This window comes from Marmota monax, unplaced genomic scaffold, assembly GCF_021218885.2.
Source record: "Marmota monax isolate L192 unplaced genomic scaffold, Marmota_monax_Labrador192_F-V1.1 WCK01_AAM20220418_F8-fsc00071, whole genome shotgun sequence".
Classification (NCBI taxonomy): Eukaryota; Metazoa; Chordata; class Mammalia; order Rodentia; family Sciuridae; genus Marmota; species Marmota monax.
The window spans coordinates 6,321,815-6,349,763 of NW_026695217.1; the positions used below are offsets into that span (position 1 = coordinate 6,321,815).

Consider the following 27,949-nt stretch of genomic DNA (forward strand, 5'->3'; position numbering starts at 1 on the left):
CTTTGTAGTGATAACAAAGGAGTCCACAGTCTGATAGTGGCAGGATACATGTCAGATCAATACAGAGAAGCCACGTTTTTTAAAAATCTCAGTTTCAGATTGAATTGGGCAGTGGACAGAACTGGAAAGTGGCAAGAACTGGAGTATCCCAGCCCAGCTTACCCTGCATTCGCGTGTGGGTCAGGGTATGTGATCTCCAGGGACATTGTCAACTGGCTGGCAAGCAACTCGGGGAGATTAAAGACCTATCAGGTAATTAGATTTCTAACCCAAGGCAACTCACAGTCCAAGTCTCAGCAGCCCAGGGTTGCATCCCTGCAGCAGCCAGCTTGCCGCGGGGAAGCATGTTGTTCTGTGGGAGTCACCCATCAAGGGTTATTGTTGCTCACATGTGGCTATCCAGTCTGCTCCTGAGTCGTTTGAGTCCACAAGTATAATCGGTGTGAATATCAAGATTGCTGTTCTTAAGGAGGAAAGCTTGGAAGAGCTTGCTCTCTGCTGAATCTGGGTATAGTGTCAATGTGCAGTTCCTCCTGGTTACTAGAGCCACAATTTGCTGCTGTTAGCCCCAGGAGTCTAAGGTTCATGAGGGAGGGGCTGTCTGCTTGCTCTGTTACCCTCTGTTACCATGCAGTGTGGTGCTTTCTGTCTGTGATAACTGCTTTTACATGTGAATCCATGTTTGGCCTTAACAGAATAATAGCAGAACAAAGAGTGGAAAGACTGTTTATTTGGGAGTGATTATGGCATTATTTTATAACATTTAAACTTTGGGACCTGTGTAGGGTGAAGATGTAAGCATGGGCATTTGGATGGCAGCCATAGGACCTAGAAGATACCAGGTAAGCAGGCCCAAGGGTGCTGGCCTTGTGGTCTTGGGAGTTGTGGCGTGAGGCCATATAGTGCACAGCTAGTCCTGGACCACAGCTGTATGCTGGATTTAATTCAGAACTATCCACCTCATTTCTTATCCAGTATTTTTCTGAGTCTACTAAAAAAGAAATGCTATGAATGAAAGTTCCCTGACCCACAAAGAAGAATTAGGTTTTCATAGAGTGGATCAGAAATTCTTTGCAGTTTTGAAACTTAGACTTTGCTGGCTTGTGTTCCTGGGAGTGTGGCAGTGTAAGGACCTCTGGAACCTCCTGACTGATGTCCATTTCTTCTGTTGTAACACAGCATTTTTAAAACAAACTGACTGCTGAGCCAGAAAAAAATGAATCTGCAAAGACCAAATCACTAAGTAGGAGCCCTGGGAAGAAAGCAAGCTTTTGTCGCATAGAGTGTTGTTACATTCTCGATTCTTGCAACTTCCACTTTGGGCACAGAAGGTGCAAGAGATGAAGGCACACATAGTGGCCGAGAGGAGTTGCAGGGACTGTCGCTCCCCCCCCCCCCCCAATTGCAGCGTGCCCTCTACTCAGTGAATGAGACCATGAGCCCGAGTCAGCCTGGCAGCTTTGGTGGTCCTGTTCTTTGTTCTGCTGTGTCCCATCTTTGATTCACTTTATGTTGAATATGATGTTTTACTTTCCATCTCTGAGAACCTGAAATGTGCAAGCCTGGCAGTTCTGATTTCCTGGTGTGCTTCTTCTACAGGCTCCTTTGTGGCTCTTGTTCTTAATGTGTTGATTTTGTGTGTGTGTGACCTCAAGTTTTTGGAACCCCAGCCTATCTTAAAATGTAGCCCAAAGAAAGGGTGTCCACTATGTTCTGCCTTGGGACTTTGTGGGCTGCACAAATTGGCCTCTCGGCCCCAGGTGCTCAGGAAGACCCTCCACTCCACTTGGCAGGACTGAGGTGGAGCATTGCCTTTGTTCCCATACACACCCTGAGAGGCTGTGGCCCTCCGGGGTGTTGGCTCTCTGGCCATTGCTGATTGGTCTCTTGTCCTGTGCACATGGCCTTTATTTTAAAGCCCAAGGATCCAGGTACCTTTGAGGCACATCTGACTTCAGCTGTTTCTTCTTCACTAACGGAGTCCATCCAAACTTTAAAGAGTTTTAATTATACCTTAGCATTTGCTTGTTCTCTGATTCAGTAGGTTTCTCTGTGTGCTTTCTGCTGTTTTGCTGGAAACAGAAGTCAGTCCATGGAGCTGAGGAACTTAGAACTTGGGCTGAGGATTCTTGATCCTCCTGCTCACCTGACCAGCACTATGACCTGGGGCAAGTTGTTTAGTGAAGTCTCTTGATTTCAGTTTCTCATCTGTAAAAGGGAAATGATCCCTACCTAATTTTATTTTTTTCAATTTAATGGCGGCGGGGGGGGGGGGGGGGGGGGGGGGTGAAACCAAGGGTGCTCTACCACTGAGCTACACCTCTAGCCTCTATTTTTTTTTTTTTTTTTTTTGAGACACCTAAGGTGCTCAGGCTGGTCTTGAACTTGCAATCCTCCTGCCTCAGTCTCCCTAATGCTTGTAATCCCAAGTGTGTGCCAGGCAACTGGCCTCACAGGGTTCTTGAGAATTAAATGAGGTAATGTTTGTAAAGACTTGGCATAGTTCCCAGAATACTGCAAGCATTTCATCCGAATTGTAGCTGCTATGAATGCTGCTATACAACCAGTTTCTCAAAGCAAATATGAAACTCACCATTTGTGGTTCCCAAACTTTTCCTTCTTCTCCACTTGCCAACCCTTTTTTAACAAACTAACAACATACTAATCGTGCATGTATGGGGTCCAATGCAACATCCAAGACGTGTACATAGGGTGCCATTTGCTGACTGTTAATCCACACACAGCTGCACAACTGTGAGGCCTGATCTTTCTTGGAGACAGAAGATATCCCTCCTTAAACCTCGAGTTGGTTCATACATGGATTTGTCCTTGAAATAATTTCATCTTCGTTAGCATACACAAATACGCCCTGGTGCATGCTTGCACAGTTCACAGCTTGCTCTCCCTCTCTGCAGGACAGCCTGTGGCTGTGTGAGAAGACCTGTGAGACAGGAATGCTGTCTTCCCCTCAGTACTCCCCTCACGAGCTGACAGAGCTGTGGGAACTAAAGGGAATGTGTGGTGACCCTTGTCAGTGTGCAACAAGGTGACAAGAGATTCATACGGGCTGCGTGAAGACAAGGGCAGGTGGATGATAATCTCCATGTAAGTCTGAGAAGAGCAGCCATGGTTGGCAGTAGAATAGATAGTCTTTCAGGAGAGCCCTGGGCTGGCACCTTCACCTGAACCAGTGTGGTACTAATTTGCTGATTTCCTTCTTTTAAAAAAAATCAATTAATAACTGTAGTTAAGTTTTTATTTATATATTGGAAAATGATTTAAAATTACCAAATTGTTTTATAAAAGGAAAAGTATTTCTAAATCATGATTAATAGTTCATCTGAGTTTGAATTTCTGCCTGGATTGCATAGGTCTGTATGGCTTGATTAGACAACACACGCCAAAAAACTCACAAATACTGTGTGCTTACTTACATGAGCAGTGATCACTTATACCAAAGTTTTGGGTTTCTGGAAATAATGTCAGATTTTGTGGCTCTTGAATGAAATGGGCAGTTTGACCTTGGAAAGGAACTGATATAATTCTCAGTCATGGACCTGGCTTAAATATGTTCATTTACTTAGACTAATATCCATGGTTTTTTGTTAATGCTTTTTTTTTTTTGGTCATTTAAGATAAATCCTGAAGATAAATGTAGTACTCCTGTTAAAACACATTTTTATGAATATACTTCTTAGGGTTTTTGTGTCATAGGGAGGATTTTGCTTTCATCATTGACCCCTGGTTAAGTTGGTCAGAGCTGGGAACCTGCGAATACTATGCTAAGTTTAGGTATAACTATGGAGAAAAGCCTGTGGATTGCCTTGTTAAGGACTCTCAAGATAGTATACCTGAGAAGAAAAAATAGCAGGCATATGATAGTAAAGGATGTGCCTCCCTGAATTTAAGGGATACTTCCCCACGTGACCAAATCATTTCGGTAACCTTTTAAAATAGTATCAGTAGAGAATTTCATTAAAACTAGTCTATGACAGACATTAACTATATTCAGATGTTATTAGACTAGCTAGTTTCTATTTAATAATCAATAGTGAGGAGCTATAAAAATACATATGAAGTAAGATCAGAAGATCATGAGTAGTCAAAGCCTTTATTACTGCTATTATATACAAGCCTACAAATGGTCTCTTCCTGGTGAAAAGTACATCCTTTGTTATACTTTGAGCAAGCTGTAAAACCTCATTTGACAGTAGAACTGTTCCAGCAAATCATTTCTTCCCAGCGAACCCCAGTCACGATGAACAGTCAAGTCACTAAATTTTTAAAGCTGATTGTTACCATCTCACTAGTAGACAATCTCCATTTTCCACAGAATAAAACTGTAATGACTGTAGGTCATTTCCTAGTTCAATTTCTCTGCCCGGCATCTAAAATTAGAACAAAGGTAGGGGGTAAGACAGACCTGACAAAAGATGACCTCCATGCCACAGGTTACTCAAAGTCTAATAAATATGTGCTCCCTGCTCAGAACTGGACCATGTTAGACAGTTTAATCATGTCTTACTGTGGAGAATTGAGCTTGACTGTCTATTGGGGGTGGCTTACCTTGGGACTTTCATAGGACAGCAGAAGTTCTGACACAGGAACTTTGAGAAGACGTGACAGGAATGCCTTCACCTTTTGAATGGTCATGGAGCCTATCAAAGAAAAGGAAGATGTCTCAAAGGACAGCTACCTGTAAAACCAGGTCACATAATGAGACCAAGCTGCAATGATAGCTGTCCCTGTCAGGTATCAATTCACTCAGGAAAATAAGTAGAGGTAGACTTGTGTCTTTCTACCACTTACTTGAGTCATTTGGGAAACTCGTGGAAGTGAAGTCAGTGTTTGACCCAGGTGCCCCTAACAGTTTTCGTGCCATTTCAGTAGGCATTATTCCTTAATCTGATAAACCAGAAATTAGATTCTCAGCTCAGAGGAAAAGACAGGTGAAATAATGGTTTTCTTTGTAAGTCTTTGTAATTACTTCTTCTGAGTTACTTACTGAAAGAAGCTTGGAGTGGGCTCAGGTGCCCTGAGGAGATAGCTCATCCTCCTCTGGGAAGGGAGGGTATAGACTGAGATGGACAAGGTCCAGCATAGCTATCCTTGATTATCAAAAATGTGTCCCATGTTACACACACAAGCAACCACCAGGCCTGGAATGTAATTTAACTGAGCAAATGCTTTGGTCTGTTCAGAACATGGTATGAACTTCTTTCCAAAGATGGGTTGTGGTAAATAGTAGAGATTTAATTATGAAAACCAGTTTCTTTGAAGCTTTAGCTGGAGGTACAGCAATAGTGTGGTGTTCCCACAAATATCACGACATAGTCAAATGAGTATTTTTCTATCAATCATTTTTGTAAAAGCTGTGTGTTTTTATGCAACTTGTGATAATAAATGTGATCTTTATTTTAGAATAAAAACTGGCCTTTTCTTATTTGTGTACTGGATACAGCTACTTGGTAGGTATTTAAAAACTTTATCATATTCACACTTAAGAGTAAATTGTAATTATTAATTAGACCTTTCAAAAGATTTGGGTGAATTGGCTTTCACTGTCGGAGGGTGGTGAGGAACTGATTCCTGCACACTATGGGGAAATAACACATTCCTAATCAATGCCAGCAACAAAGTTTCTAAGAGGTTTGCCTATCTGCACTGTGTAGGAAAGTGGCAACCTGTATGTAAATAACTATCATTTCTAATGTGATTGTCTTATTTAGAAAATATGAAAATAGTTACTTCTTTTTCTTTCTCTCTGACCAAGCCTGTTAAAGGCTTCTTGTGTTCTCATGGGGGTACCTGAGTTTTTGTATCTTTACTTGCCAATTCCTCTAGACCTGCATTACCTAATACAGTAAGCACACGTGGCTATGGAGCACCTGACAGAAATTAGTGAATTTAAACTTGCTTAGCCACATGTATCCAGTGGCAGGCACGGCGAGCAGCACAGAGCTAGGCCTGGTTAGCTTTCCTTGACTTCACATGATAGTATGTTTGTTTTGAGTTTATTCAAGTATGCCCTGCCCCGCCTGCCCCTGCCATCAAACTTTACGTTGTTTTTATCTTTACCATTTACAAGTGGTACAAGGTAGACCATTAGAAAGCCTATACAGAGCATGTATGTATTCCGTTTTTATAGCAATTACCACATAACTTAATAAAAAGGGTATACGAATTTTTCATACCAGCCAATATTACTTTGTTTTGTTAAATACCCTTTAAAAAGTAGCATGAATTTATCTACATTAGTCATTAGTTGTACCATGTGGCAAAAAAATTACAGTTAAGAACCCTGTAATCTGGTTTACTGCTGAGTTTATAGAATACAGGACTCAGATTCTGAAGTCTGAAGCAGTAATCATCACACATAATTTCTATGGTAATTCTAACCTCTGCTGGTTCATCCAAGGATTAAAAGAAACAGTGCATGGACATGGCAGGTGTTTCCAGAACAGGTGTACAGTGCAAAAGAACCGTGTTAGCACACATTCCCAGACTGCAGCCTTTGACTGAAGGCAGCATTCTTGAGTATCAGTATTCCTTAGTGATAACATTTCCATATTTGTGGGAAAGAAAAAGGAAAGACATCCAAAGCTAGTAAAACTGACAGAGTTCTGGCTCTTTTGTTATTTTGTACCCATGTAGCATTTACCTTTGGAAACTGAATATGAAAGGGAATCACTACTAATTTTAATTCATTTTAATAGTAGCAAAATTATACACTCTAGGACTAGAAATTGGATTGCTAGCAAATACTTAAAATGGAGAAACAGTGGTAGATTAACACTAAATGAACAGTTATCGATCATAAATGTACTTCTTAAATACCACCCATGCGTACCATAAGCAATGCCATGGTAAGCTTGCTAATGTGCAGTTACTGCCCTGGGGCAGACATGTGAATTTAGTTTACGGAAATCCTATAAACTGATCTGCATTTCATTCCTCCTTCAAGTTTTGACTGCTCCAGATTTAACCTCTTGGTATTTTAACATTTAGCTAATGTTTAGCTATGAATCAAGTTAATCTTGGGAATCTAGTTTACTATTATCATGGTATACTAAACAATTATTTGTCTTTTGAGTGAAAGTTTAATTTATTGATCTAATTTGTTGACATAAAAGTATTTTTCTAAAACTAATTCAGTTCTTGGGACTAAACCCAAGAATGCTATACCTCTAGCCCATTTTTATTTTCTGTATGTGTTACTTACTGAGGACTGAACCTAGGGGGTGCTTCACCAAGGAACTACATCCCTAGTCCTTTGAGACACAGTCTCAAAAATTGCCAAGGCTGGCCTTGAACTTGTGGTCCTCCACCTTCAGCCTCCCAAGTTACTGGAATTACAAGTGTGAACCACTGTGGCTGGCCATAATGTTTTTTATTAACATTTTTTAGTTGTAGTTTCACACAATACGTTTATTTTATTTATTTTTATGTGGTGCTGAGGATTGAACCCAGTGCCTTGCATGTGCTAAATGAGCGCTCTACTGCTGAGCTACAACCCCAGCTCCTGGCCATATGTTTTTTAAAAGTTCCAAAGTCATTTTTTTCCCCCAAAGGAAACCATTCCAGTGAATGTTTTCTGTGGAGTCCTGATCAGTGGGCAGAATAGGAGCAGAATAAAGTCACAAATGTGCCAGTGCCTCACTAGGACATGTCTCCTTTTCTCTTTGGACAAGAGCCTCCAGAATGATGATCAGAACTAAGCTCAATGGGCCTGAGGAATTTCTAAGAGGCTAAGCCAGTCAACCCCTTAGGCCATAAATATCACAAGCAAAGGCTCCCAATTAAAAACAAAAAAACTTTTCCAGATAAGCTGATAAAGTTATGGGAGACGCGAGCCAGGCTTGTGATTCCAGGGAGTTGGGAGGCTGAGGCAGAAAGATCCCAAGGTCCAGGCTAGCCTGTGCAACTTAAGAGTATAAGATAGAGTATACCTAAAAACAAAAAGGGATGTAGTGGTAGTATGTATCCCTGGGTAGAATCCCCAATACTTCAAAAGGTATGGGAGATCTGAATTTTGGGGGGCTAGAGGAGTGACATTAGCACAGCTGATTATATTTTAGAATACAAAAGACTAATGAAAACCTTTAAATCCTGAGGTCCATAATTCTAGATATGAATTGAATTAAAGGTTTCAATCACTGGTCTATATACAAGAGCCAACCCATCCCCACTCCAGTGATTCACAAGTGCAAAGAAGGCAAAGATGGTTTCATTCATCTTACCTGGCAGTTGCTTCTCTAAGACCTTCTGTTCAAGTTGGTTTGGATATTTTATCTTCAGTGCTTTAAGGAAAGAAGGAAGGACTACATTGATGTCTACTACAGTACTGATTTAAATTGTGCATGCAGGGTTGGGGTAGAGCTCATTGATAGAAGTGTGCTTAGACTGTGCGAGGCCCTAACTTCAATCCCAGTAATAAAACCTACAAGTTAATATCACTGCCAAATAATAGAGCTGTTTAGGACACTAACTTGTGTCAGTCCTGATAAAGAAATCTATCTAAATGATGTTAAATTTTTTTTTTTCCTGTTAACATTTCCATGAATTCCTGGTGACTACAAAACAGCTGGAGCACTGGCCATCCACTGCTTTGCCTTTTGCTTCAGCATTCCTTTCCTGACAACTGAGCTGGATTTTCAAGTGTAAAGAAAAATCAATGATTTCCAAATCCCTCCCACCTTTATAACACTATTAATGAGTTTAAAGCCCGGGAACTGTAGAAACATTGAAGGTTAGAATGTAGGGGGCTGGGTGTAGCTCAGCAGTGGAGGCTTGCCGAGCATGTGCAAGGCCTTGGGTTCCATCCCAGCAGGACACCACACCCCAAGGAATTTCGGTACAGAGAATTCCTTTAAAGCTCAAGGCATTTCACTCAGTTCTTCCTAAAAGAAATGCACATCCCTATCAGGCCTTTGCTATCCCTTCAGCCTAGAATATAAAGCTGTGTTGTGAATTTGGGATTCTTACTCAGTAGTTGGTTTTTCAGCATAAATGGTTGTTGTACTTTGAGTTCTCCGTCCTCAGGTGCACCATATTCTGTTTTAGAAGAAATCAAGAGGGACAAATGATGAGAGGTGCATGTCAATGGACCCCTTTCCTTCCCCAGGATAAGCCTAGCAACCACAGTGTGCTAACCTGAACAGTTTGCTTTTATTCAGCCGCTCTGATTTTTAGGAGATTGGATGCACACCTCCCAAGGCAGAAGCCTCCAGTGTACATCACATCACTGTTCCTCAGGACCCACAGGGTCCTGGCTCCAACTATGAGTTAACCTGCTTTCAAACACTTCAAGTGGACACACAGTTTCAACTTTGGAAAATGTTTCCTTTCTGTAAGGTCTGGGAAAAACCTGGTACTATTTGGGACACAAGTCACAGGACACCTTCAAGTGTTAACATGGTATAAGGACAGACTGGGTACCCAGTGCCCGCACTGCAGACCAGCTCTTCTGCCTGAAAATGCCGTACAGCAGACCCCTAGTTTGTGGGGGACGTTTCAGGACCTCAGTGAGTGCCTGGCACTGCAAATAATGCCAAGCCTTATATCTGGAATATACACATCTATGATAAAGTTAGGCACAGTAGACCAATAATAGCTAGCAATTATAACAATAAACTAATAAAATTATGTAAATATGCCCTTTCTTTCAAAATATTTTACTTTTACCTTTACACTTAAATGGAGCATTTTATAGCTTGTCTGTGGCTTATCCAAATTGTAAGCACCACTGCTTTTGTGCTTTGGGGGTCTTTTCAAGTAAAATAAGGATTACTTAAACACAAGCACTGTGACACTGCAACAAGTCTACAAGGACATAGTTGAGCGACTTTAAGGTGGGCAGCATATACAGTGTGGATGCTCTGGTCAAACGTATACCTGTCCTGGGGGGACAAGATAGGGAGTTCATCACGTTCCTCAGAATGGTATGCAATTTAGAACTAAGAATTTTTTATTTGTTATCTTTTTTTCTAATGAAAGTTGCAACTGCAAGCTGGGAACAGTGGCACATGCCTGTAATGTCAGTGACTCAGGAGGCTGAGCCAGGAGGATCAAGAGTTCAAAGCCAGCCTCAGAAACTTAGAAAGGTTCTAAGCAACTTAGCGAGAACCCATCTCTAATAAAATATAAAGGGGCTAGGGATGAAGCTCAGTGGTTAAGTGTCCTGGGTTTAATCCCTAGTACCCCCCCCCCAAAAAAAAAAATAATTTGCAACTGCAGATAGGGGTAACTACTGTACTTCTCTCCTGCTCTGGGCCAACAGATGAGGGAATTCCTCTACACACCCCAGAGATCTGCTTTTCTCGGCATTCTGAGCAATGAAATAGTCAACATAGCTGCCATCTGTTTTAGAACCTTTCCCTCCTCACCCAAGTGATTGAGAGTGGCCAGGAAATTGGGCCAGCTAATGGAGTAATTTGAAAGCACTCCCCATAGGCAGGTTTTCTTCCTCTCAGATAAGGTTCCAGCCTGAAGCATTTATTCAGTGAGCTTCATCTTGAATTTGAAAATATATAAAAAGGAAATTCACATAAAAGTGAAATGTGGAATAATAATGAAGTTTTAAAAAAATTAAAAGTACATCAGGGACAAAGACTCACAAATTCTTAAGCTTGAAAGCCTGAGAAGCCAGGCTGAAGAATTTAAGGGACCACACATCAAATGCCAAACTCGGAACATGAGCAAGCCTGGGGACAGAAGAGCTGAGGAGAAACCAGGTGGTGTGAACTTCTGCATAAGTTAGAATTACCCCAGGGTGATAAAAAATACAAGTCCTTGGGCTGGGGCTGTAGCTCAGTGGCATAGCACTCGCCTAACATGTGTGAGGCTCAGGGTTCGATCCTTAGTACCACATAAAAATGAAACAAAATAAAGCCATGCTGTCTATCTACAACCACAAAAAAAATTTTAGTGGGGGGGAAAAAAAATAACCCAAGTCCTATGAGATGAATTGGAATGCTCCCCACCCCCGCCTGGAGTGGAGAGTGGTAACCACTCATGAAATTGACCATCTAGAGGGCACAGGCAAAGATGAGATGACTTACATTAAGGACTGCTTTGCCTTCCTCAAATGCAACTCTCCCCCTTCAGGAACCTCAGAATCTCCCAGCTCCTCCTGCCAAGAGACACTGTGACACTGATTTACCTCTGTCTGCTCTCAACTTGCTGAAGTGGCCCCAGGAAAGTACCTATAACTCCAAGAGAAGGAGAAAAACAAAAACACACTGAACTGCCTGTGCTGCCCTGAGAAAGACCAGCAGGTCATGTGGACATACTGTGGCATAGGAGCTGGTATCTAGGATGGGCTGCAAGAAATTCTTCATTTGGTCTGTTTTTCTCTGGATCCTGATGTCCACCAGCCTTTTTCCACTCATTTCCAAAAGCTTTTCGGTAATCAAGCTCAGCTCCTCGCCGTTCCTCTGGAAGAATCTATGTTGATGTGAAATAAAAACAAGTCTATGAAAACAGTCACTTGTGTTTTGTACCTTGCCCTTCCTCCACTGCCCAAGCACAGCATAATCAAATTTAGAGGGATGACATTGACAGAACTCAAGAGTTTGTTCAAAAAGATTTCCAGTTTTATCTTTTTCTTCATGAGAACATTGCCCACAGGCTGGCTGATGCTGGATGCCTGGGGTTCCCTCTCTGGGGAATGGCACAGTGTGGCCAGGCCTGGCCTTCCCACTTCTATGGGGAGAAGCGGCTGACAAGGAGAAGAGACATGTTCTATGCTTTTGTCTTCGTTCTACCTAACTCTTCCAAAGAAACAGGAGGAAGTGCCCAGTACTCTTTGGAGTGTGCTCCTTTGCGTCTGCTCAAATGAAAATAAATCAGCAAGGGCAGTAGAGCGACAGATATTTCTGGCACTAAACTAAGTGTAGTCCTCTTTCCTGAGGAGTCAGAAAAGAACCATTATTACTAAAATGGACAAAAGCAACCTACCACCCTTTGAAGGAAAGTTACATTTCATACCCTTTTACAATATCCAAATATAATTTCTTTTTACAGTTTTTGGTAATTTACCTTCTAGTCTAAAAAATATCTAAAGCCAGGCTTGGCTGTGCATTATTGTCTCAGCTGAGGCTGAGGCAGCAGCACTTGAGCCCAGGACTTTGAGGCCAGCCTAGGCAGCATAGCAAGACACATCTCAAAAACAGAATCCTGTCATGATACCACTGCTCACCTCACATTTGTTCAGGGTCTTCAGCTGACCAATTTTGGCAATAATGAGCTGTCGAGTGGTCTGTGCTTCCTTGCTTCCTTCAGTCAGGGGGTTCCTTAGACAGGACAGAGCACGCAAGCTCTGTAATTTATTTAGCTCATTGATGAATGACCACTGAAACCCAACAAGAGGAAATAAAAGCAATGTTTCAGACTACTTTTTCAGATTTCGTGAACTAACAACAGAAAAGCAGAAGTCTCCGTTCTAACATGAGGCAGAGAAGCTTCACGCACAGAACACCCCATTAGGAAGACCACACTTTTCCATGACTGTGCCACCCGAAACCCTGGCAGCCTGCCCGGACATGCTACACCAAGCTCACTCTGAATATTTTTTACTTTGCATGAGGAGTTTCACTCTGAGGAGTTATTTCTCTTTTGATTTAAAAGGTTTTCAATAGAAGAAGGAACCTAGGAACTCCACAAGAGTGGGAATAGGCGATAATGCGCTGGGCGCACTGTGACGCAGCCCTTACTTGTGATATCCGATTGTCATTTACTACAAGGTACTGCAGGGACGGGAACATGGATGTTTTGCACCCTACAAAAAAGGAGAATTAAGTCACATGGTAGAAGTGAAAAGAAATGGCTAAATAACAGGGGAAAGGAGGCCAGGTGTAGTGGACCATGCCTATAATCCCATCTTATCAGGAGGCTAAGGCAGGAGAATCAAAAGTTCAAGGCCAGCCTTGGTAGCTATAGCAAGATGCTGTCTCAAATTATAATCTTAAAAAAGGGCTGGGGGTGTAGCTCAGTTGTAGAGTGCCTTTGGGTTAAACCCCCAGTAACATACAACAGATGGGGGGCAGGGAGGGCGGCTTTACTAATCTCATACCAATTCCAGCATCCGGAAAATGTATAGAAGAAATTCCAGTGTCAGAAAGGATTAGCTGTTCTAATCTGAAATTATAAATGTTAAAGTTGACTACACAGAACAATATAAATGCTATGGGCTATCAACCAGTCTAGGTTTATAAATTCTTTTCTCTACCCTGGGTTTTCATTCCATGTAAAATGCTCAGAAATCCAATTAAAGGCATGCAGAAGGACTCTTAATGCTGTAGCCTAGTGATTCTACAGGCCTCTGTCATTCTGTGTCCCTACTGCTGTCTCTCTTGCTAAAAGGGTCTAAGAAATAGTCTCAATTCCCTAAGTTTAACAAAGTGCAGCCTCAGTATTATATCACCAAGGTCAAATTATCCATTCTTCAAATTATCTAGTACATGATCCACATTGTATGTGGTTCACAAGTAAATTCTCCAAATGAATTAAAATGAAAACTTCCTACAGGAAATAGCTCAATTTAAGAATCTTATCACTATCATATTTCTATTGAGAAAGGTAATAGCATATGAAAATTCATTCTGTAAAAATTTACTAGGCCTACTGTAATAGCCATTTTAGGATCAAATTACCTGGGCAGATAGGCTATCAGGAACAGCTGGTTTTCATCAATTAATGGGTTAGAGGAAAGGTCTAACAGCTTGAGCGTCTGTAGAACATTACTGGGCCTGTATGGAAAACACCGTCTTTTCAGCATGTGTTGCTGCCATGAGCATGTGGCCTTAGAATACCTGCATTTGGTATTAGGGACCACTGGGATGGAAACAAGTGGGTATGACCATGAAAAGGGAACCTGGGAGACCCTCATGGTGTGATCCAAATAATCCTGGCCAAATCAATATCAGCATCCTGCTTGTGACACTGTGCCACATATCTGCAAGTTTTTATCAGAGAGGAAACTGGATTATGAGGACAGGTAAATTCTGTAAATTATTTCTTATAAATGCAGAAAAACAGCTGCATTTAGCTATATAATAAAACCATTCTGTACAATAAAATCTTACTAATTTGAATCCAAATTTGTCGAAAATTTTCCCACATGTGTTTATTTCACACAATTTAATGATGTAATAATGAGCAATTTAACCCATTATATCTAAACATCCCATTTATAAAACACCTAAAAAATAAATAACAAATTTGCCACTTACAGTAACTTTGAGATAAACATTTACATTTTTAGAATTGTACTCTTTTGAGGAAAATAATAGATGAATGATTAGTAAGAATATTTATTAAATTACTGACAAAATTATTAATAATAAGCTTTAGATTATGATTTCCAACCTATTTTAATGTACCTGTGTCAATTTCATTGAAAAAGACAAAAACTGATACCCTGAGTTCAATCCCTGGTACCAAAAAAAAAAAAAAAAGAAATAAAGAAATAGACACAGGGCTGGGGATGTGGCTCAAGCGGTAATGCGCTCGCCTGGCATGCGCGGGGCGCTGGGTTCGATCCTCACCACCACATAAGACGTTGTGTCCACTGAAAACTAAAAAATAAATATTAAAAAATTCTCTCTTAAAAAAAAAAAAAAGAAATAGATACAACTGAAAACTCGAGACTGAGTGTGTTGATAAGGAGAGGCAACAATACATATTTATTTAAAAGAACACACTTTTGGGGGCTGGGATTGTAGTTCAGCGGTAGAGCACTTGCCTAGCACATGTGAGGCATTGGGTTTGATCCTCAGCACCACATAAAAATAAATAAATAAATAAAGGTATATGTGGATCTACAATAAAAAAGAAATACATTAAAAATATTAATAATATATATATATTTTTAAAAAGGCTAGGCGTGGTAACCTGTAATCCCAGCTACTCAGGGGGCAGAGGCAAGAGGATCATGAGTTCAAAGCCAGCCTCAGCAATTTAGCAAGGTGCTGAGCAACTCAGTGAGACCCTGTCTCTAAATAAAATACAAAATTGGGCTGGGGATATGGCTCAGTAATCAACTGCCCTTAAGTTCAATCCCTGGTACAAAAAAACAAAAAAACATTCACTATTCAGCAGGGAACAACATCACATGATTGTAATCTCAGCAACTCAGGAGGCTTAAGCAGGAGAATAGCAAGTTTGGGCCAGCCTGCGAAATTTAGACACTGTCTCAAAATAAAAAATAGGAAGGTCTTGGGCTGGGGATGTGGCTTGAGCGGTAGCACGCTCGCCCGGCATGCATGCGGCCCGGGTTCGATCCTCAGCACCACATACCAACAAAGATGTTGTGTCTGCCGAGAATTGAAAAATAAATATTAAAAAAATTCTTTAAAAAAAAAAAAAAACCCACATTAAAAAAAAAAAAAAATAGGAAGGTCTTGGGATGTAGCTCAGTGGTAGTTGCATTTGGCTGTCTCCAGTATCACCAACATAAATAAATAAATCTATTATTTAAACCTTAGCAAAGAAATGGGAGAAAGTGCCCAGCATATCCCATAGAACTGCTATTGAGAAACAGCAAGCTGAACATATTTATGCAAAAGTATAAGTATTTAATTCAGGGTGTCACCCTCATGAGTTTCCCTCAATTCAACTGACTTTCTAATTGGTGAAGGCAATAAATAATCAGTATTTAATAAAAAAAAAAAATTTAAGGCAAAACAGATTTATTGAAGGTGAGGATAAGGTACAGCAGAGTAGGCTGAGTCCCAGAGGCTCAAGGCCAGTTTGTTTCAAATTCTTATCCGTAAATCCTCCTAACCATCTTGCTCAGGGTGACTAAATGACGCAGGCTGAGTTAGAGCCACCTAATACCTTTCGGAAATGAAGATGTTGTTGTAGTCCAGATACAGCTCCTCAAGGACTGGCCACCCGGGGGCACACTGCAGCACCTGGAAGGGAAATCTGTTCAGGGCTAAATGGCCTCTGCTGGTACTACTTCCTGTAGGCTCACTGCCACAGTTCCACAGCAATTCCATGCAGTTGCTGTTTTAGAAACACTGCCTCAAACACTTCTCACCAGCTGCATGTGGTCCGGGTGGGGTAGCAAATTAAAATGTTGATGGGCTGCATAACATGCTGGAGCATTTTGAACCCAGCTGGTGGGCGTCAGTAGCTGGCTTAGGAAAGGTGCTCAGAAAGTGGAGCTGGAGATGGTGACTAAGCACCATCTACCAGAGTCTGATTAGCCTAAGGCGCACAGTGGTGCTGAGCACCCTTCCTCAGTTCCAGATGTCAGTCTGGTGTGTAAAGGATGCACCACTCAGACAATGTGTCTCAACATTTCTAAGCATCCTTCCTGTCCCGAGGCTAAATCTATACCTGGTCCTATACCTGGTCGATATCTATCTTATCCCAAGAAGGAGTGTGGGAGTGGAGTGCAGGGTTGGGGCCAGGTCAAGGGTGATGGGACCCCACTGAGCCACCTCTATGGCACTCTATAGACAAAGGACACAGCTGAGCATTTCTGTGCTTGCTTTGATGGTAGAATATTTTGGGTGTGGAAGCAGAGAAACCATGACTGAAGACGGTACCAGATGCGAGTGCCAAATGCTGCTGTGCCAAGGACCCCAGAGTCCACTTCTGAGTCTGGCTGTCTATGAGGAGCAGTGGTGTGAGGAGCTGGACTTTCTACAAGGAAATCATGAGGTCTCTGCTCGTGAGACCTCTATCTCAAACCCCATATCAAAAAAGAAAAGAAAGTTGGGCTGGGGATGTAGCTCAAGTGGTAGCGCGCTCGCCTGGCATGCGTGCAGCCCGGGTTCAATCCTCAGCACCACATACAAAACAAAGATGTTGTGTCCGCCAAAAACTAAAGAATAAATATTAAAATTCTCTCTCTCTCTCTCTCTCTCTCTCAGAAAGAAAGCAAGCAAGCAAGCTCAGCACATATTTATTGTATATTACTATGGAGTCCCAGTGTTTATCAGGCCACCAGCCAGAGCGAATCCAAATGGGCTGAGGGAGAAGGACCAAGGAAGAACATGGATTCCTAAATATAAAATTCTGATTTTCTAACTCCTGTTATGCAGTATAAAGAATCCCATTACTTGGATAATTAAAGCCACATTTGTGCTTTAATTCCCTATAAAGCAAACATTTCCAACTGCTTATTACTATGTAATAAACCAAAGAAACATAATTACCTCAGCCCATGTAATTCCTGTTTGATTGAGAACTAATACCTTCAATGTAGAAAACGTTCCAGTTAGCACTGGTGAGCCAGAGGGAAACTGCAGCTTGTTTTCACTGTGTAGAAAGAGAAGATATGGTGTACTTTATTGCTTGTACAACTGAACCAATGAAGATAGCAATGATCTGGGATTTAACCTGAGAGGTTTGGTTTGTTTCAACCCCAAATTAAATGCTATTAAAAACAGTGAGTGAGCCACCGCTACCTAATCTTAATATTTACCACATACAACTTTTTAGTAGCTAATGTGCAAAAGTGTTTCCACAGGGTTAGGCATAGGTGTGAGGCTGCAGGTGCCTAGAAGCCTGAGGTGCAGGCATCTCTAAGGTGAGATTCCAGACTCACAGGATGAGTCTCTGGATGTTGCAAAGGGCAATCATGTTATCAAAAGTGTTACTGATCTCATGCTAGAACATGAACTAGAATTCTGCTTCTCTAAACATGGAGTCTGCCCCTGTGCTATTAGGATGGATAAGATAAACTGCTGCCCTTTCACATCTTTCTCTGAAGACAAAGTCTCATCTTGGAAAGTAGTCGGCCTCGACAGTCACTTTCAGATCTTAGTTCAGTCAAGAGTGGATTACACCTGTAATCCCAGTAAATTGGGAGGCTGAGGCAGGAGGATCACGAAAGTCAGCCTCAGCAACTGAGCAGGCCCTAAGGAACTCAGTGAGACCCTGAGCTGGGGCTCAGTGGTTAAGTGTCCCTGGGTTCAATCCCCAGCAGCTCCCCCTCCCCAAAAAGAGAATGAAAAGTGAAGAACAGGGTATGATGTCACATGCCCATAATCCCAGAGACTTGGGAAGTTTGTAATCCTATGATTGCAAGTTTGGGGCCAGCCTTGAAACTTAGAAACTGTCTCAAAACAAAAAGAGCTGAGAATGTAGCTCACTGGTTGAGCATGTCTCTATCATGTGCAAGGCCCTGGGGTTTGACCCCTAGCACTGCAAAATCAAACAAACAAAAAGGAATAAAAGAGGAGGCCTGGCTGAATCCTTGGAAAGTTAGGTTCTGAGATTAAAAATTATAAACTATTCAGAAAGGACTACAAAATTGTGACATTAATAGTTATAAAATAATGAAAACTTTTTAACAAAACTGAATTAAACAGTATCCCAATGAAATCACTATTCCTAATAACACTAAAAACATCCGTATGAAAAAGCACTTTTAATAATATCACCTATCTTCTCCTCCCCAGCTAAATATCACCTCCCTCAATGTTCCACATTTCATTGTCATACTTACAAGACATCTGAAGATCTTCCATTTTAATGTTAACCTATCTCACTCCCCCTCTTGATAAAGAGTCAAACACATTTCTTATTAATGAATCACCTTATTGGACCCTCTAAAAGACTATACTAATCAATGTGCCCTTAAAGAATAATTTAATTTTAGGGAATTTAAATAAGCCCAAATTTGTCCACAACCTAATAATATCTACTGGGTAGCAGCCTTACCATCTTATTCCCAGAAATACTAAGAGGGCGAAGGACACAGGAGTTTTATGGTTCTCAACAATAAGGTAACTAGGAGTTCATACCCGAGATCAAGAACCACCAGGTTTTTGAGTTGATCAGCAATACGAATCACTTCATCCCATGATGACAACAGGTTTTTTGACACATCTACTCTTGTAATATCTAAAAGCACATGTTAAGAAACAATAGTTTCAAAAGACTCATGGAAGACATAAAAATATTTACCTCTTTATTCTGGAGCACAGGCTCTTTAACTTTTCACCTTATACTCACTGTTCTACTTGAAATTTTTTTATGTGTGAACACAGCATAATGCTTTTCAACCTTTTAAATTATCCATTGTCAATTCAAAACTAAAAAGCTCATTGTCATATACTTGAAATAAACATCTACAATCTTATGAATAAGAACCAAGTATCATAATTAAACTATTATCCAACAAAAAAGAGGGGGAAACGACAGAGATGGTAACTGATTCATTAAGCACCAAGCTGAACCCGAGGCCTGGCCCTCAGAACTGCATTGTAGCTGTAGGCTTCACCATTCTCACAGTTCTCCTGCATCCTCCTATATCCGTGTTACTGTGACCCACAGGAATCTCCAAACACATGGCATCATCTGGAGGCTGGGGGGGGGGGGGGGGCAGGGGTTAGTTTGAACACAAGTTCAAAAGTATCAAGAATGATTTGGGAATTCAGAGGGTCTCTAGTACCCTGGAAATAGTGACACCCACTGTCAGTGGTACCGGGATTCAGAGAAGAGTAAGCTAGCAGGACAAGTAGCTCTGAGCAGCACCAGAGCTGACGGGCAAGCATGATTGCTAACCAGAGATGGTCACTATGCCCTAAGAGAGCCCTGGCTCCAAGAATTCCAGTGAGGGAAAGGACTACCAGCTGAAAGAGCTGGACCTTACCCTAGATTCTGACATGGGTAACCATTACTCGGTTCGCTCATCTACCTTACAAGTAATTACTGAGGGCCAGGAGGACAGCAGTGGGCAAAGAAACATCTGGGTGGGGGGAGAGTCAGGTGATAAGCATGTGTCTTCACGGTGTGTTCAAGACGAAACAGGACACATGGGAAGGCAAGGATGGCAGTTTATATACTGTGCAGGGAAGACCACCACCTCTTATAAGAGGGCATTTGAGCAGAGACCTGGAGCAACTGGGGAAACAATACCTTGAAGAAGCACAGCAAGAACAGAGGAATGACAAGAGCAAAGGTCTCTGGTTAGGATGGGTTCAGCCTATGACAGGGACAGCCAGTTTCAACATGCTAGGAGTAGAGAGGGCTGGGGTTCTGAAAAAGAGGTCTCAAAGGGGCTAAGGATGTGGCTCAGTGGTAAAATGCTTGCTTTACATGCATGAGGTCCTGGGTTCAATCCCCAGTGTCACAAAAAAAGAGGTTGCAAAAGTCTCTAGGTGCCAGACCAGTTCACAAAGGGCCCTCCCTAGGGGCTATGTTAAAGTCTTTGCCAGCCTCTGCCTAAAATGAGAATTGAGTTTGGAGTAGTGTGATGGGATCTGACCTGGGTCTTTAAAAAGTCACTCCTGCACACACCTGTAATCCCAGCAACATGGGGGCTGAGGCAGGAGGAGGACCGCAAGCTGGAGGTCAGCCTGACAACTTAGCAAGACCCTATCTCAAAATAAGGATTGGAGATGTAGCTCAGTGGCAAAGTGCCCCTGGGTTCAATCCTAATGCTGAAAAAAAAAAAAAAAAAGAGCTGAGAACACTAGGGACAGGATGCTCCCCTCACAACTAGGCACTACTGAGTAGCACACTGCTTTGGAGCACACAGGCCCAGGTCTCCCTGGTGTCAAACAGCGAAGGAGCAAGGAAAGGCCAGGCCTTCGGCTATGAGAGTTTCTGCCCCAAAGAAACAAGGACCACCCCGAAGTGAAAGCTTGTAGCCACACTGCATGGAATGCCAAACCAGTAAACATTCTAGTACCCGAGGGATCCCCCACCACCTGGCAACACAATGGCCCCTCAGCTCCGACAGATGTGAGCTGTCCCTGCTGCTGTTCCAAAGGCTCCTCTCAGGCTGCCCCAAGGTACTGACAGCCACTGCATCCTGGAGGACAGTGGTATCCACCTAGGACGGATGTGCAGGGTGCTTCTCATTGCCTCGCAGTCCTAAACTTGGTCCATCCCCGCTAACCAGGGAAACAGGCTGCTTAGAAAGAGATTAAGGCCATGGCTCCTGAAGTCCACCATGTAGGCTGGGGCGCTGGGCCGGTGCATATTTCTACTGGGCAGTACACAGCACGTGGAATGGCTCTTCTCCAATCCAGGCTGAACACTGCAAAGGTACTTCCTGCAGTGCTCCTTCTCTCTCTCCCTCTCCCTTCCCTTCCCCCCCCCCCACACACACGGTGTTCAAGGATCTCTGTTGCTAACAGTTCCTGCTCCTGCACACAGATTCTCTTCCCCAAGTTCAGAGCCAGCTGGTGAGGCAAGAGGTGGCTGATCTCTTCCCCTGGAAGAGCACTCGGAGCTGACATGCTCAGGTCTATAGCCTTTCCGCTGCCTGTCCAGTGAACGACCTCAAAGGCAGATCAACCCAGCCAGGCACAGTGGTACACGCCTGTAATCCCAGCAGTTCGGGAGGCTGAGACAGGAGAATCCAGAGTTCAAAGCCAGTCTCAGCAAAAGCAAGGTGCTGAGCAATTCAGTGAGACCCAATCTCTAAATAAAACACAAAATAGGGCTGTGGATGTGGCTCTGTGGTCAACTGCCTCTGAATGCAGTCCTCAGTACCAGGAAAAAAAAGAGAGATCAACCCAAAGGAGGATGGCTGCATTCCACACAACAGCAATACTTCAATGTCATCAGGAGCTCAAGAACTAGACAGTGATCACTTCTGCAAAGACCAATCACAGTGTGATTAACTCTTGGAACCTCTTTGAGTGTTGGGGGTCTCTTTCCCTGGGAAAGAGCAATGTAAAGAAGCAATATGCTGATTCTCCAGTATGCTGCTAACATCTCTCTTCAGCCAAACAGCCTATTGATCAGATGTTCTCTTGTACACTGAAAGAGTCTTGGACCACCCGGTTCCTGATGTTCTGAAATCATTTAGGAGTGGGGCAGGCAGAAGCCAGATGCTACAGATGTTCTGTAGCATTTTGCTCCTTACCAGTCGCTCCTCCACGTCCAACTTACACACAAAGTGACCATATTTGTGCAGCACACTGGAATCAGAGAGGGCTACTCATGACAGCAATGACCAGCCTAGATGTTACAGCATCCCCAGGTCCCAAGAGACCACCAGGGGAGTGTTTAGGGGAGGAGTTCCACTTAACTCCTGAAGTCACACCGTCAGGAGAGAGCTTGCTAAGGAGAACTCCTTTATGTGAGATCTTTATTGCAAACCAAAGTAATTAATCATAAATTGCTACATTTTACATAAATTATTATGTAGCATTCAGGCTGATTTAGAGAACTGGGAGAAAACTTGAAGGTCAATTTGACTTGCCATTTGACTTACCTTGTCCTAGTTATGGGCATAAAAGCAATACATGGTAAAAACACAATGAGAGAAGGCAGAGAAGAGGTAATGACTAATTGGACTGCAGTCAGCAGCCTGAAAGCAGAACAGCACTTCTTTGCCTCATGAAAGGACATCACTACAGGGCAGTTAAGCTGGGGCACTGGCCTCGAAGCATCCTCAAAGCCACTGGTTCCCTTTCTATGTCACTGCTCTCCAGGCACTCCAGTCTTTCCCCACACTTGCAAGACAGGTGCCAAAGCCCTGGGCATACCACCTGCACTCAGGTGTGAGGGAGGTACAGGCAATGGGTAAGTGTGTCCCCTTGCAAAGAGCCCCATCTAGAAACTTCTACCTTACATCTTACTGGCCAGAGTGAGTCACATTGCCACACCTGCAAGCAAGAGTCAAAGAAGCTAATTTATCTGGGTACCAATTGCCCCAAGAAAAACAGTTGCTGATGGGAAGGAAATTTGGGAGAATGGACATGGAGTATGCAACTAGCGATGTCTGGCACAATTATCAAATCCAAAGTCAGGTTCAGGAATAAGCAATCCATGAAAAGGATACTAGGACATGTTCTGGCAATTCCTCCTTTTTCACCAGCACAACTTACTGCACAGTTCCTTAGAGAAATCTCTTGCAAGTTGTTCAGATGACTGCATGAGAAACATATAAGAGTTCATATGTACACACAAGCACATAGGCTATCTAATAGCCCTTTAGAAAAAACACGCATTTCAGATATAAAAAGAAACCAACATCCACAACCTAAAATGAAGCAGCATTACAGAGAAGAGCGAAAAGAAAGTCTACCAACACCACTCAGGCTTCCTGGCCCTGGTCTCCCTCTCCATGCACCCCCATGCCTCCCCACCCCAGGAGAACCACACTCCACATCTGGAGGGCAACTATTCCCAAGCAGACCATATTTCCACTACACACTCAAAACGATTAAAGCATTTTTGCATATTATGAAACTTGATACGAATAACGTTCTCCTATATTAAAAGGTGCAATGAAGTAAACGCCAAAGCCATTTCTAATTACTACCGTCTTCTGACCATAACACTTACGTATTTAAATTTCTCTATAATTACCCTAAAAAATATTTTTGCTAGTTTTAAATACCCTTTCAATTTTCATTAACATGTAAACAGATTTTATGACAATCAAGACATATATGGGCTGGGGATGTGGCTCAAGCGGTAGCGCACTCGCCTGGCATGCGTGCAGCCTGGGTTCTATCCTCAGCACCACATACAAACAAAGATGTTGTATCCGCCGAAAACTAGAAAATAAATATTAAAAAAATTCTCTTTAAAAAAAAAAAAAGAGAGAGATATCATCTTTATCAAACATTTTTCTATAAATACTTTTGAACACTGCCACAGAATCATCACATTAATCACTACAATGATCAAGTGTGAGCCAGGCAGGGTAAGAGCACACCTGTAATTCCAGTGACTCAGCAGGCTGAGGCGGGAGGATCTGAAGTTTAAGGCCAACCTCAGCAACTTAGCAAGACTGTCGCAAACTGGGCGCAGTAATTACAGCACCTTGGGAGGCTGAGGCAGGAGGATCACAAGTTCAAAGCCAGCCTCAGCAAAAAGCAAGGCGCTAAGGAGACACCATCTCTAAATAAAATACAAAAAAGGGCTGGGTATGTAGTGCCCCTGAGTTCAGTCCCAGTAGCTCCCTCTCCTGCCACCCCCCAAAAGACTGTCTCAAAATAAGAAAAAAGGGCCTGGGTGGCTCAGTGATAGAGCAACCCTGGGTTCCATCCCCAATACTGCTAGAGATTTAAAAAAAAAAAAAAAAAAAAAAAAAAAAATATATATATATATATATATATATATACATACACACACACACACACACACACACACCAGGGTTGCCGTGTTGATGCCTGGTTCAGTCAGTCATCAGGGCATTACTGTCCCTTCCCTGAGTAGCCTGCCAGGTTCTGGTGCAATGGTACTGAGTCTGTGTAAACATCAGCTGCCACTCTCTAATTCCAAATCCATCACTACAAGCAGTACACCCCTCTGCACAGGGTTACCATGCACAGTTTCAGAGAAAAGAGAATGCGCTGGCACAGCAGCTGTAAAAGACATTACTTAGTGTCCTCCCAGACTGAGGCACTTCTCAGGAGCAAATTCCTTAAAGTATACACCCCCAAATTCTTATTCAGCGGGTTGGGATGAGACCCAGGATTATGCAGGTCCCAAAGCTCCTAAGGTTAAATGTGCAGAAGAGAAAACCAACCTTACAGGTGGTACCTGTTCTCTCTACCACACAGTGGCAAGTTGCTTTGTGTCCATACCTAACCTGTCATAAGCTGAACCATGAATTGGAAAAGGGCTGAAATATCAGCCTCAGTTATAGAATAGTCCACAGTGATGATATGGTGAAAATATTAATAATGGGCAAATTAGTGTTTCGATGCCAATCCAGAAAAATACAACCCTGTGCTAAATAAGGATGTTAATTTCCTGGAACACTGAATCCTCAGATTCCTCAGATTTCAGTGTGCTGTTTCCGCAGAAAGGATAGTCCAGTTTGAAAGAGTCAGGAGTGTCCACAGGCAGTTGGGCAATTTTGACCCGGAAGTTGGAAAAAAATGCCAAACTTAGCTCTACCACTATCAGCTCCACTTACCTCTGCTGTTTGATCACAGAGTCAAAACCAATGGTCTCCACAGGTTTCTTCCCAATTGTAATAATTTGCTCTTTCCCATGGTCGTCTGGTCCATCTTCTAATGCATAGCGGTTCTTAACTGCAGTAAGAAAGTCCACTCCAAAATTTACCTTATTTGGACGAATAAAGGATCCTCCCGTTGGGTGCCTGGAAAATGGAAGAAATGGAACATAAAAATTTCATCTCCCAATAAAGGCCATAAATGCAATGTTCTTAAGGTTTTCAAAACTGTCTACATGCTGAAAAATCAAAACCAGCACACAATAAAAACAATAAGGAAAAATGTATAATCAGTATGACACAAAGGATACACAAGCATATAAAATCCCTGTAGAGAAACCCACAAGAAAGATGGAATAGACAACTAACATGAGAGGGAACAAAATTAGACTCACAGGGCAAAGCTTGACTTTGCTAATGACAAGAAATACAAATTAAATGAAACTTTTCTGGCATAAAATGAAGAAAAATTATAAAACCTCAAAGACTACAAGTTGGGTAGGTCTATGATTATATGCTTGCATTCCTTGGAATTTGTTAGCGAGCAATAATTTAGAAACAAAACAAAATTGCATTTGCAAATATTTTGTGTAATATTATTTATTTATAATTGAGGAATGCTGGAAGCCATAAAAATGACCAACTAGATAGTGACTATTAAGTAAACCAGAAAGATGTAGTCATTAAAAAGTGTAATACTTGAGGGTTGGGGCTGTGGCTCAGTGGCAGAGCACTTGCCTAGCATGAGAGAGGCCCTGGGTTTAATCCTCAGCACCACATATACATAAATAAAGGTACTGTGTTCATCTACAACTAAAAAATAAAAGTGTAATACTTGAAAGTTGTAAAATATTGAGATTTTTAAAAAACTGAACAAATTGTACATGAAACAATGACAGGAATCACTTCTAAATACAAATAAAAATAAAGGAATTAAAATGTAGATGGTAGGATTATGTTCAAAATCCTTTACATGATCACTTATATATTTTTAAAATGCAGATAAATGGGAAGAATTCTACAAAACTACAGATTACCATACTTTTTATTCAGGTTTCATAGCAATTTTTAATAGTAATTCCTGGCAGAATTTCATCATCCCAGAACCAACACAACATCACTGCTACTATCCTAAAGCAAGCAGGCTAGCCCACATTTAAAGGGAGGGTGTGAGCTGCTGTGACCAGAAAGTGAACTGTGGCAAAGCATCTCTTCAGCTGGCTCCCAGGCCATATGCCTTTGGCAATGGGATTCTGCCAACTGTTCCCATCAACAAGTGGAGCCTCTCTCTCTCCTCCTCTTGCACTAGATTCAATCAGTAACTAACTTCTTAAGGGCTAAGCCTTAAGAAGGCTTGATGTTTCCTGCTTTGCCTACCTGGAGGCAAACAGCACAGACAGTAAAGCTGCTCAGTCAATGAGGAAAGTTCATGGGGGAGAGAGACTGAGCCTATTCACAGGAGACCCAGAGCCCCTCAGTCAGCAACAATACTAGACCCCAGTCGTGTCAGGCCACCCAAGGGACACACTGCAGCAAACACAACTACAGCAAAGAAAAGTATCTCCCAAGTGCTGTCCAGCTCCCAGCACAGAACAGCCATTGTGAGCCACCAGAACAGTGGTGGGTCATAGCTAATTGAAACAAGCTTGGAAGAAGAGGGGAGGTGTATTTTCAATAATCTCTAATCAAAATTCAGTATTCTGGGCTGGGGCTTTAGCTTAGTGGCAGAGCACTTGCCTCATATGTGTGAGGCACTGGGTTTGATCCTCAGTACCACCTAAAAATAAATAAATAAAAGCATTGTATCCATCTACAATTAAAAAATATTTTTTAAAATTCAGTTATTTCCTTTTAATCATAAATCCCAGGCAACAAATCAAGTAATGTCCACAACTTTATGGCATCAACAGAAAGAGATATTTTCACATCATGTTATACTTCTTGAAGATATATTTAAAAAAAAAGAAAAGCTTATTTCTATCACTACTTCAAAATTTAGTAGTTACTAGATATACTGGTAGATCTTATTACTTAATGTTATTGAATGAAGAAATATAGCTGGGTACGGTAATGCACACCTAGAATCCGAGTGATTTGGGAGGCTGAGGCAGGAAGAGTACAAGTTTGAGGCTATCCCCAGCAATTTAGCAAGACCCTGTTTCAAATAAAAAATAAAAAGGGGTAGAGCACTTACCTAGCATGTGTAAGGCACTGGGTTCAATCCTTAGCACCACATAAAAATAAGTAAGTAAAATAAAGGTATTGTCTCCATCTATAACTAAAAATTAAAAAATAAAAAGATCCGGGGGTATGGCAATGGTTAAATGCCCCTGGGTTAAATCCCCAGTACGCTCCCCCCACCCAAAAAAAAAAAAAAAAAAAAAAAAAGCAGGAGGAGGGAGAAAGAGAGAGAGAGAAATATACATTATTATACTCATTAAATATTGTTTTTTCCCTTTGGCAGTACTGGGGATTGAACTCAAGGCTTAAACAGGTAAGCACTCTATCACTAAGCTACATAGCGACATCCCTATCCTTTTTTATTTGGAACTAAATTCTAAGTTGCCCAGGCTGGCTTCCAGCTTGCAGTTCTCCTGCCTCAGCCTCCCAAGTAGCTGGATTCCAGGCACGCACCAACTTCTCTGGCTTTAAAACTACCTTGATCACTACATTTCAGTATAACAAATTTTCTTTGTAATGCGATATATTTTTTCATACTTTAAAAAATATTTTCTAACTGGTGCCAAAATCATTCATAGAACAACAACAACAAAAACCTAGAGTATATTCCATAAAGAAGTAGAAGCTGAGTTTGGCCTTGAAGGATGAAAGATAAATAAGAGTTTGGCTTTTTTTTTTTTTAGAAAAGCTTTCACACGACAGTGGCACAAATCTGTAATCCCTGAGGAGGTTGAGGCAGGAGGTTCACAAGTTTGTGGACATTATCAGCAACAAGGAGGCCCTGTCTCAAAATAAAAAATAAAAAGGAGGCTGGGGCTGGGGCTCAGTGGTAGAACACTTGCCTAACATGTGTGAGGTACTGGGTTTGACTCTTAGCAC

At 41.9% G+C, this 27,949-nt stretch overlaps 2 protein-coding genes across 19 annotated transcripts in view; one reads left to right on the forward strand and one right to left on the reverse strand.

Moving 5' to 3' along the window:
- Positions 1-17,402, forward strand: part of B3galnt2 (beta-1,3-N-acetylgalactosaminyltransferase 2) — a 53,196-nt gene extending 35,794 nt beyond the window's left edge. For 5 of the 9 annotated variants that reach the window (XM_058575035.1, XM_058575038.1, XM_046432083.2 and 2 more), the window contains 3 exons: positions 93-252; positions 786-842; positions 11,107-14,621. In XM_058575035.1, the coding sequence (XP_058431018.1) occupies positions 93-252; positions 786-842; positions 11,107-11,244 (355 nt within the window). In that variant the 3' untranslated portion in view covers positions 11,245-14,621. Of the gene's footprint in view, positions 1-92; positions 253-785; positions 843-2,915; positions 3,106-11,106; positions 14,622-16,883 lie in introns of those variants that run through there. The other 4 variants (XM_058575036.1, XM_046432085.2, XM_058575037.1 and 1 more) reach the window with 3 other exon arrangements.
- The window catches only part of Tbce (tubulin folding cofactor E), a 62,052-nt gene that overhangs the window by 11,826 nt on the left and 22,277 nt on the right, over positions 1-27,949 (reverse strand). For 8 of the 10 annotated variants that reach the window (XR_009225664.1, XR_009225663.1, XR_009225661.1 and 5 more), the window contains exons 4-16: positions 24,851-25,036; positions 22,760-22,848; positions 18,762-18,861; positions 17,169-17,271; positions 15,838-15,914; positions 13,653-13,748; positions 13,073-13,137; positions 12,714-12,778; positions 12,200-12,352; positions 11,292-11,445; positions 8,986-9,054; positions 8,241-8,300; positions 4,567-4,658 (exon numbers count right to left, since the gene is read on the reverse strand). Coding sequence is in view for 6 of the 10 variants with exons in the window: in XM_058575033.1 (XP_058431016.1) it covers positions 4,567-4,658; positions 8,241-8,300; positions 8,986-9,054; positions 11,292-11,445; positions 12,200-12,352; positions 12,714-12,778; positions 13,073-13,137; positions 13,653-13,748; positions 15,838-15,914; positions 17,169-17,271; positions 18,762-18,861; positions 22,760-22,848; positions 24,851-25,036 (1,309 nt within the window). In the remaining 4 variants the exon portion in view is untranslated. Of the gene's footprint in view, positions 1-4,092; positions 4,389-4,566; positions 4,659-8,240; positions 8,301-8,985; positions 9,055-11,291; positions 11,446-12,199; positions 12,353-12,713; positions 12,779-13,072; positions 13,138-13,652; positions 13,749-15,837; positions 15,915-17,168; positions 17,272-18,761; positions 18,862-22,759; positions 22,849-24,850; positions 25,037-27,949 lie in introns of those variants that run through there. The other 2 variants (XM_046432079.2, XM_058575034.1) reach the window with 2 other exon arrangements.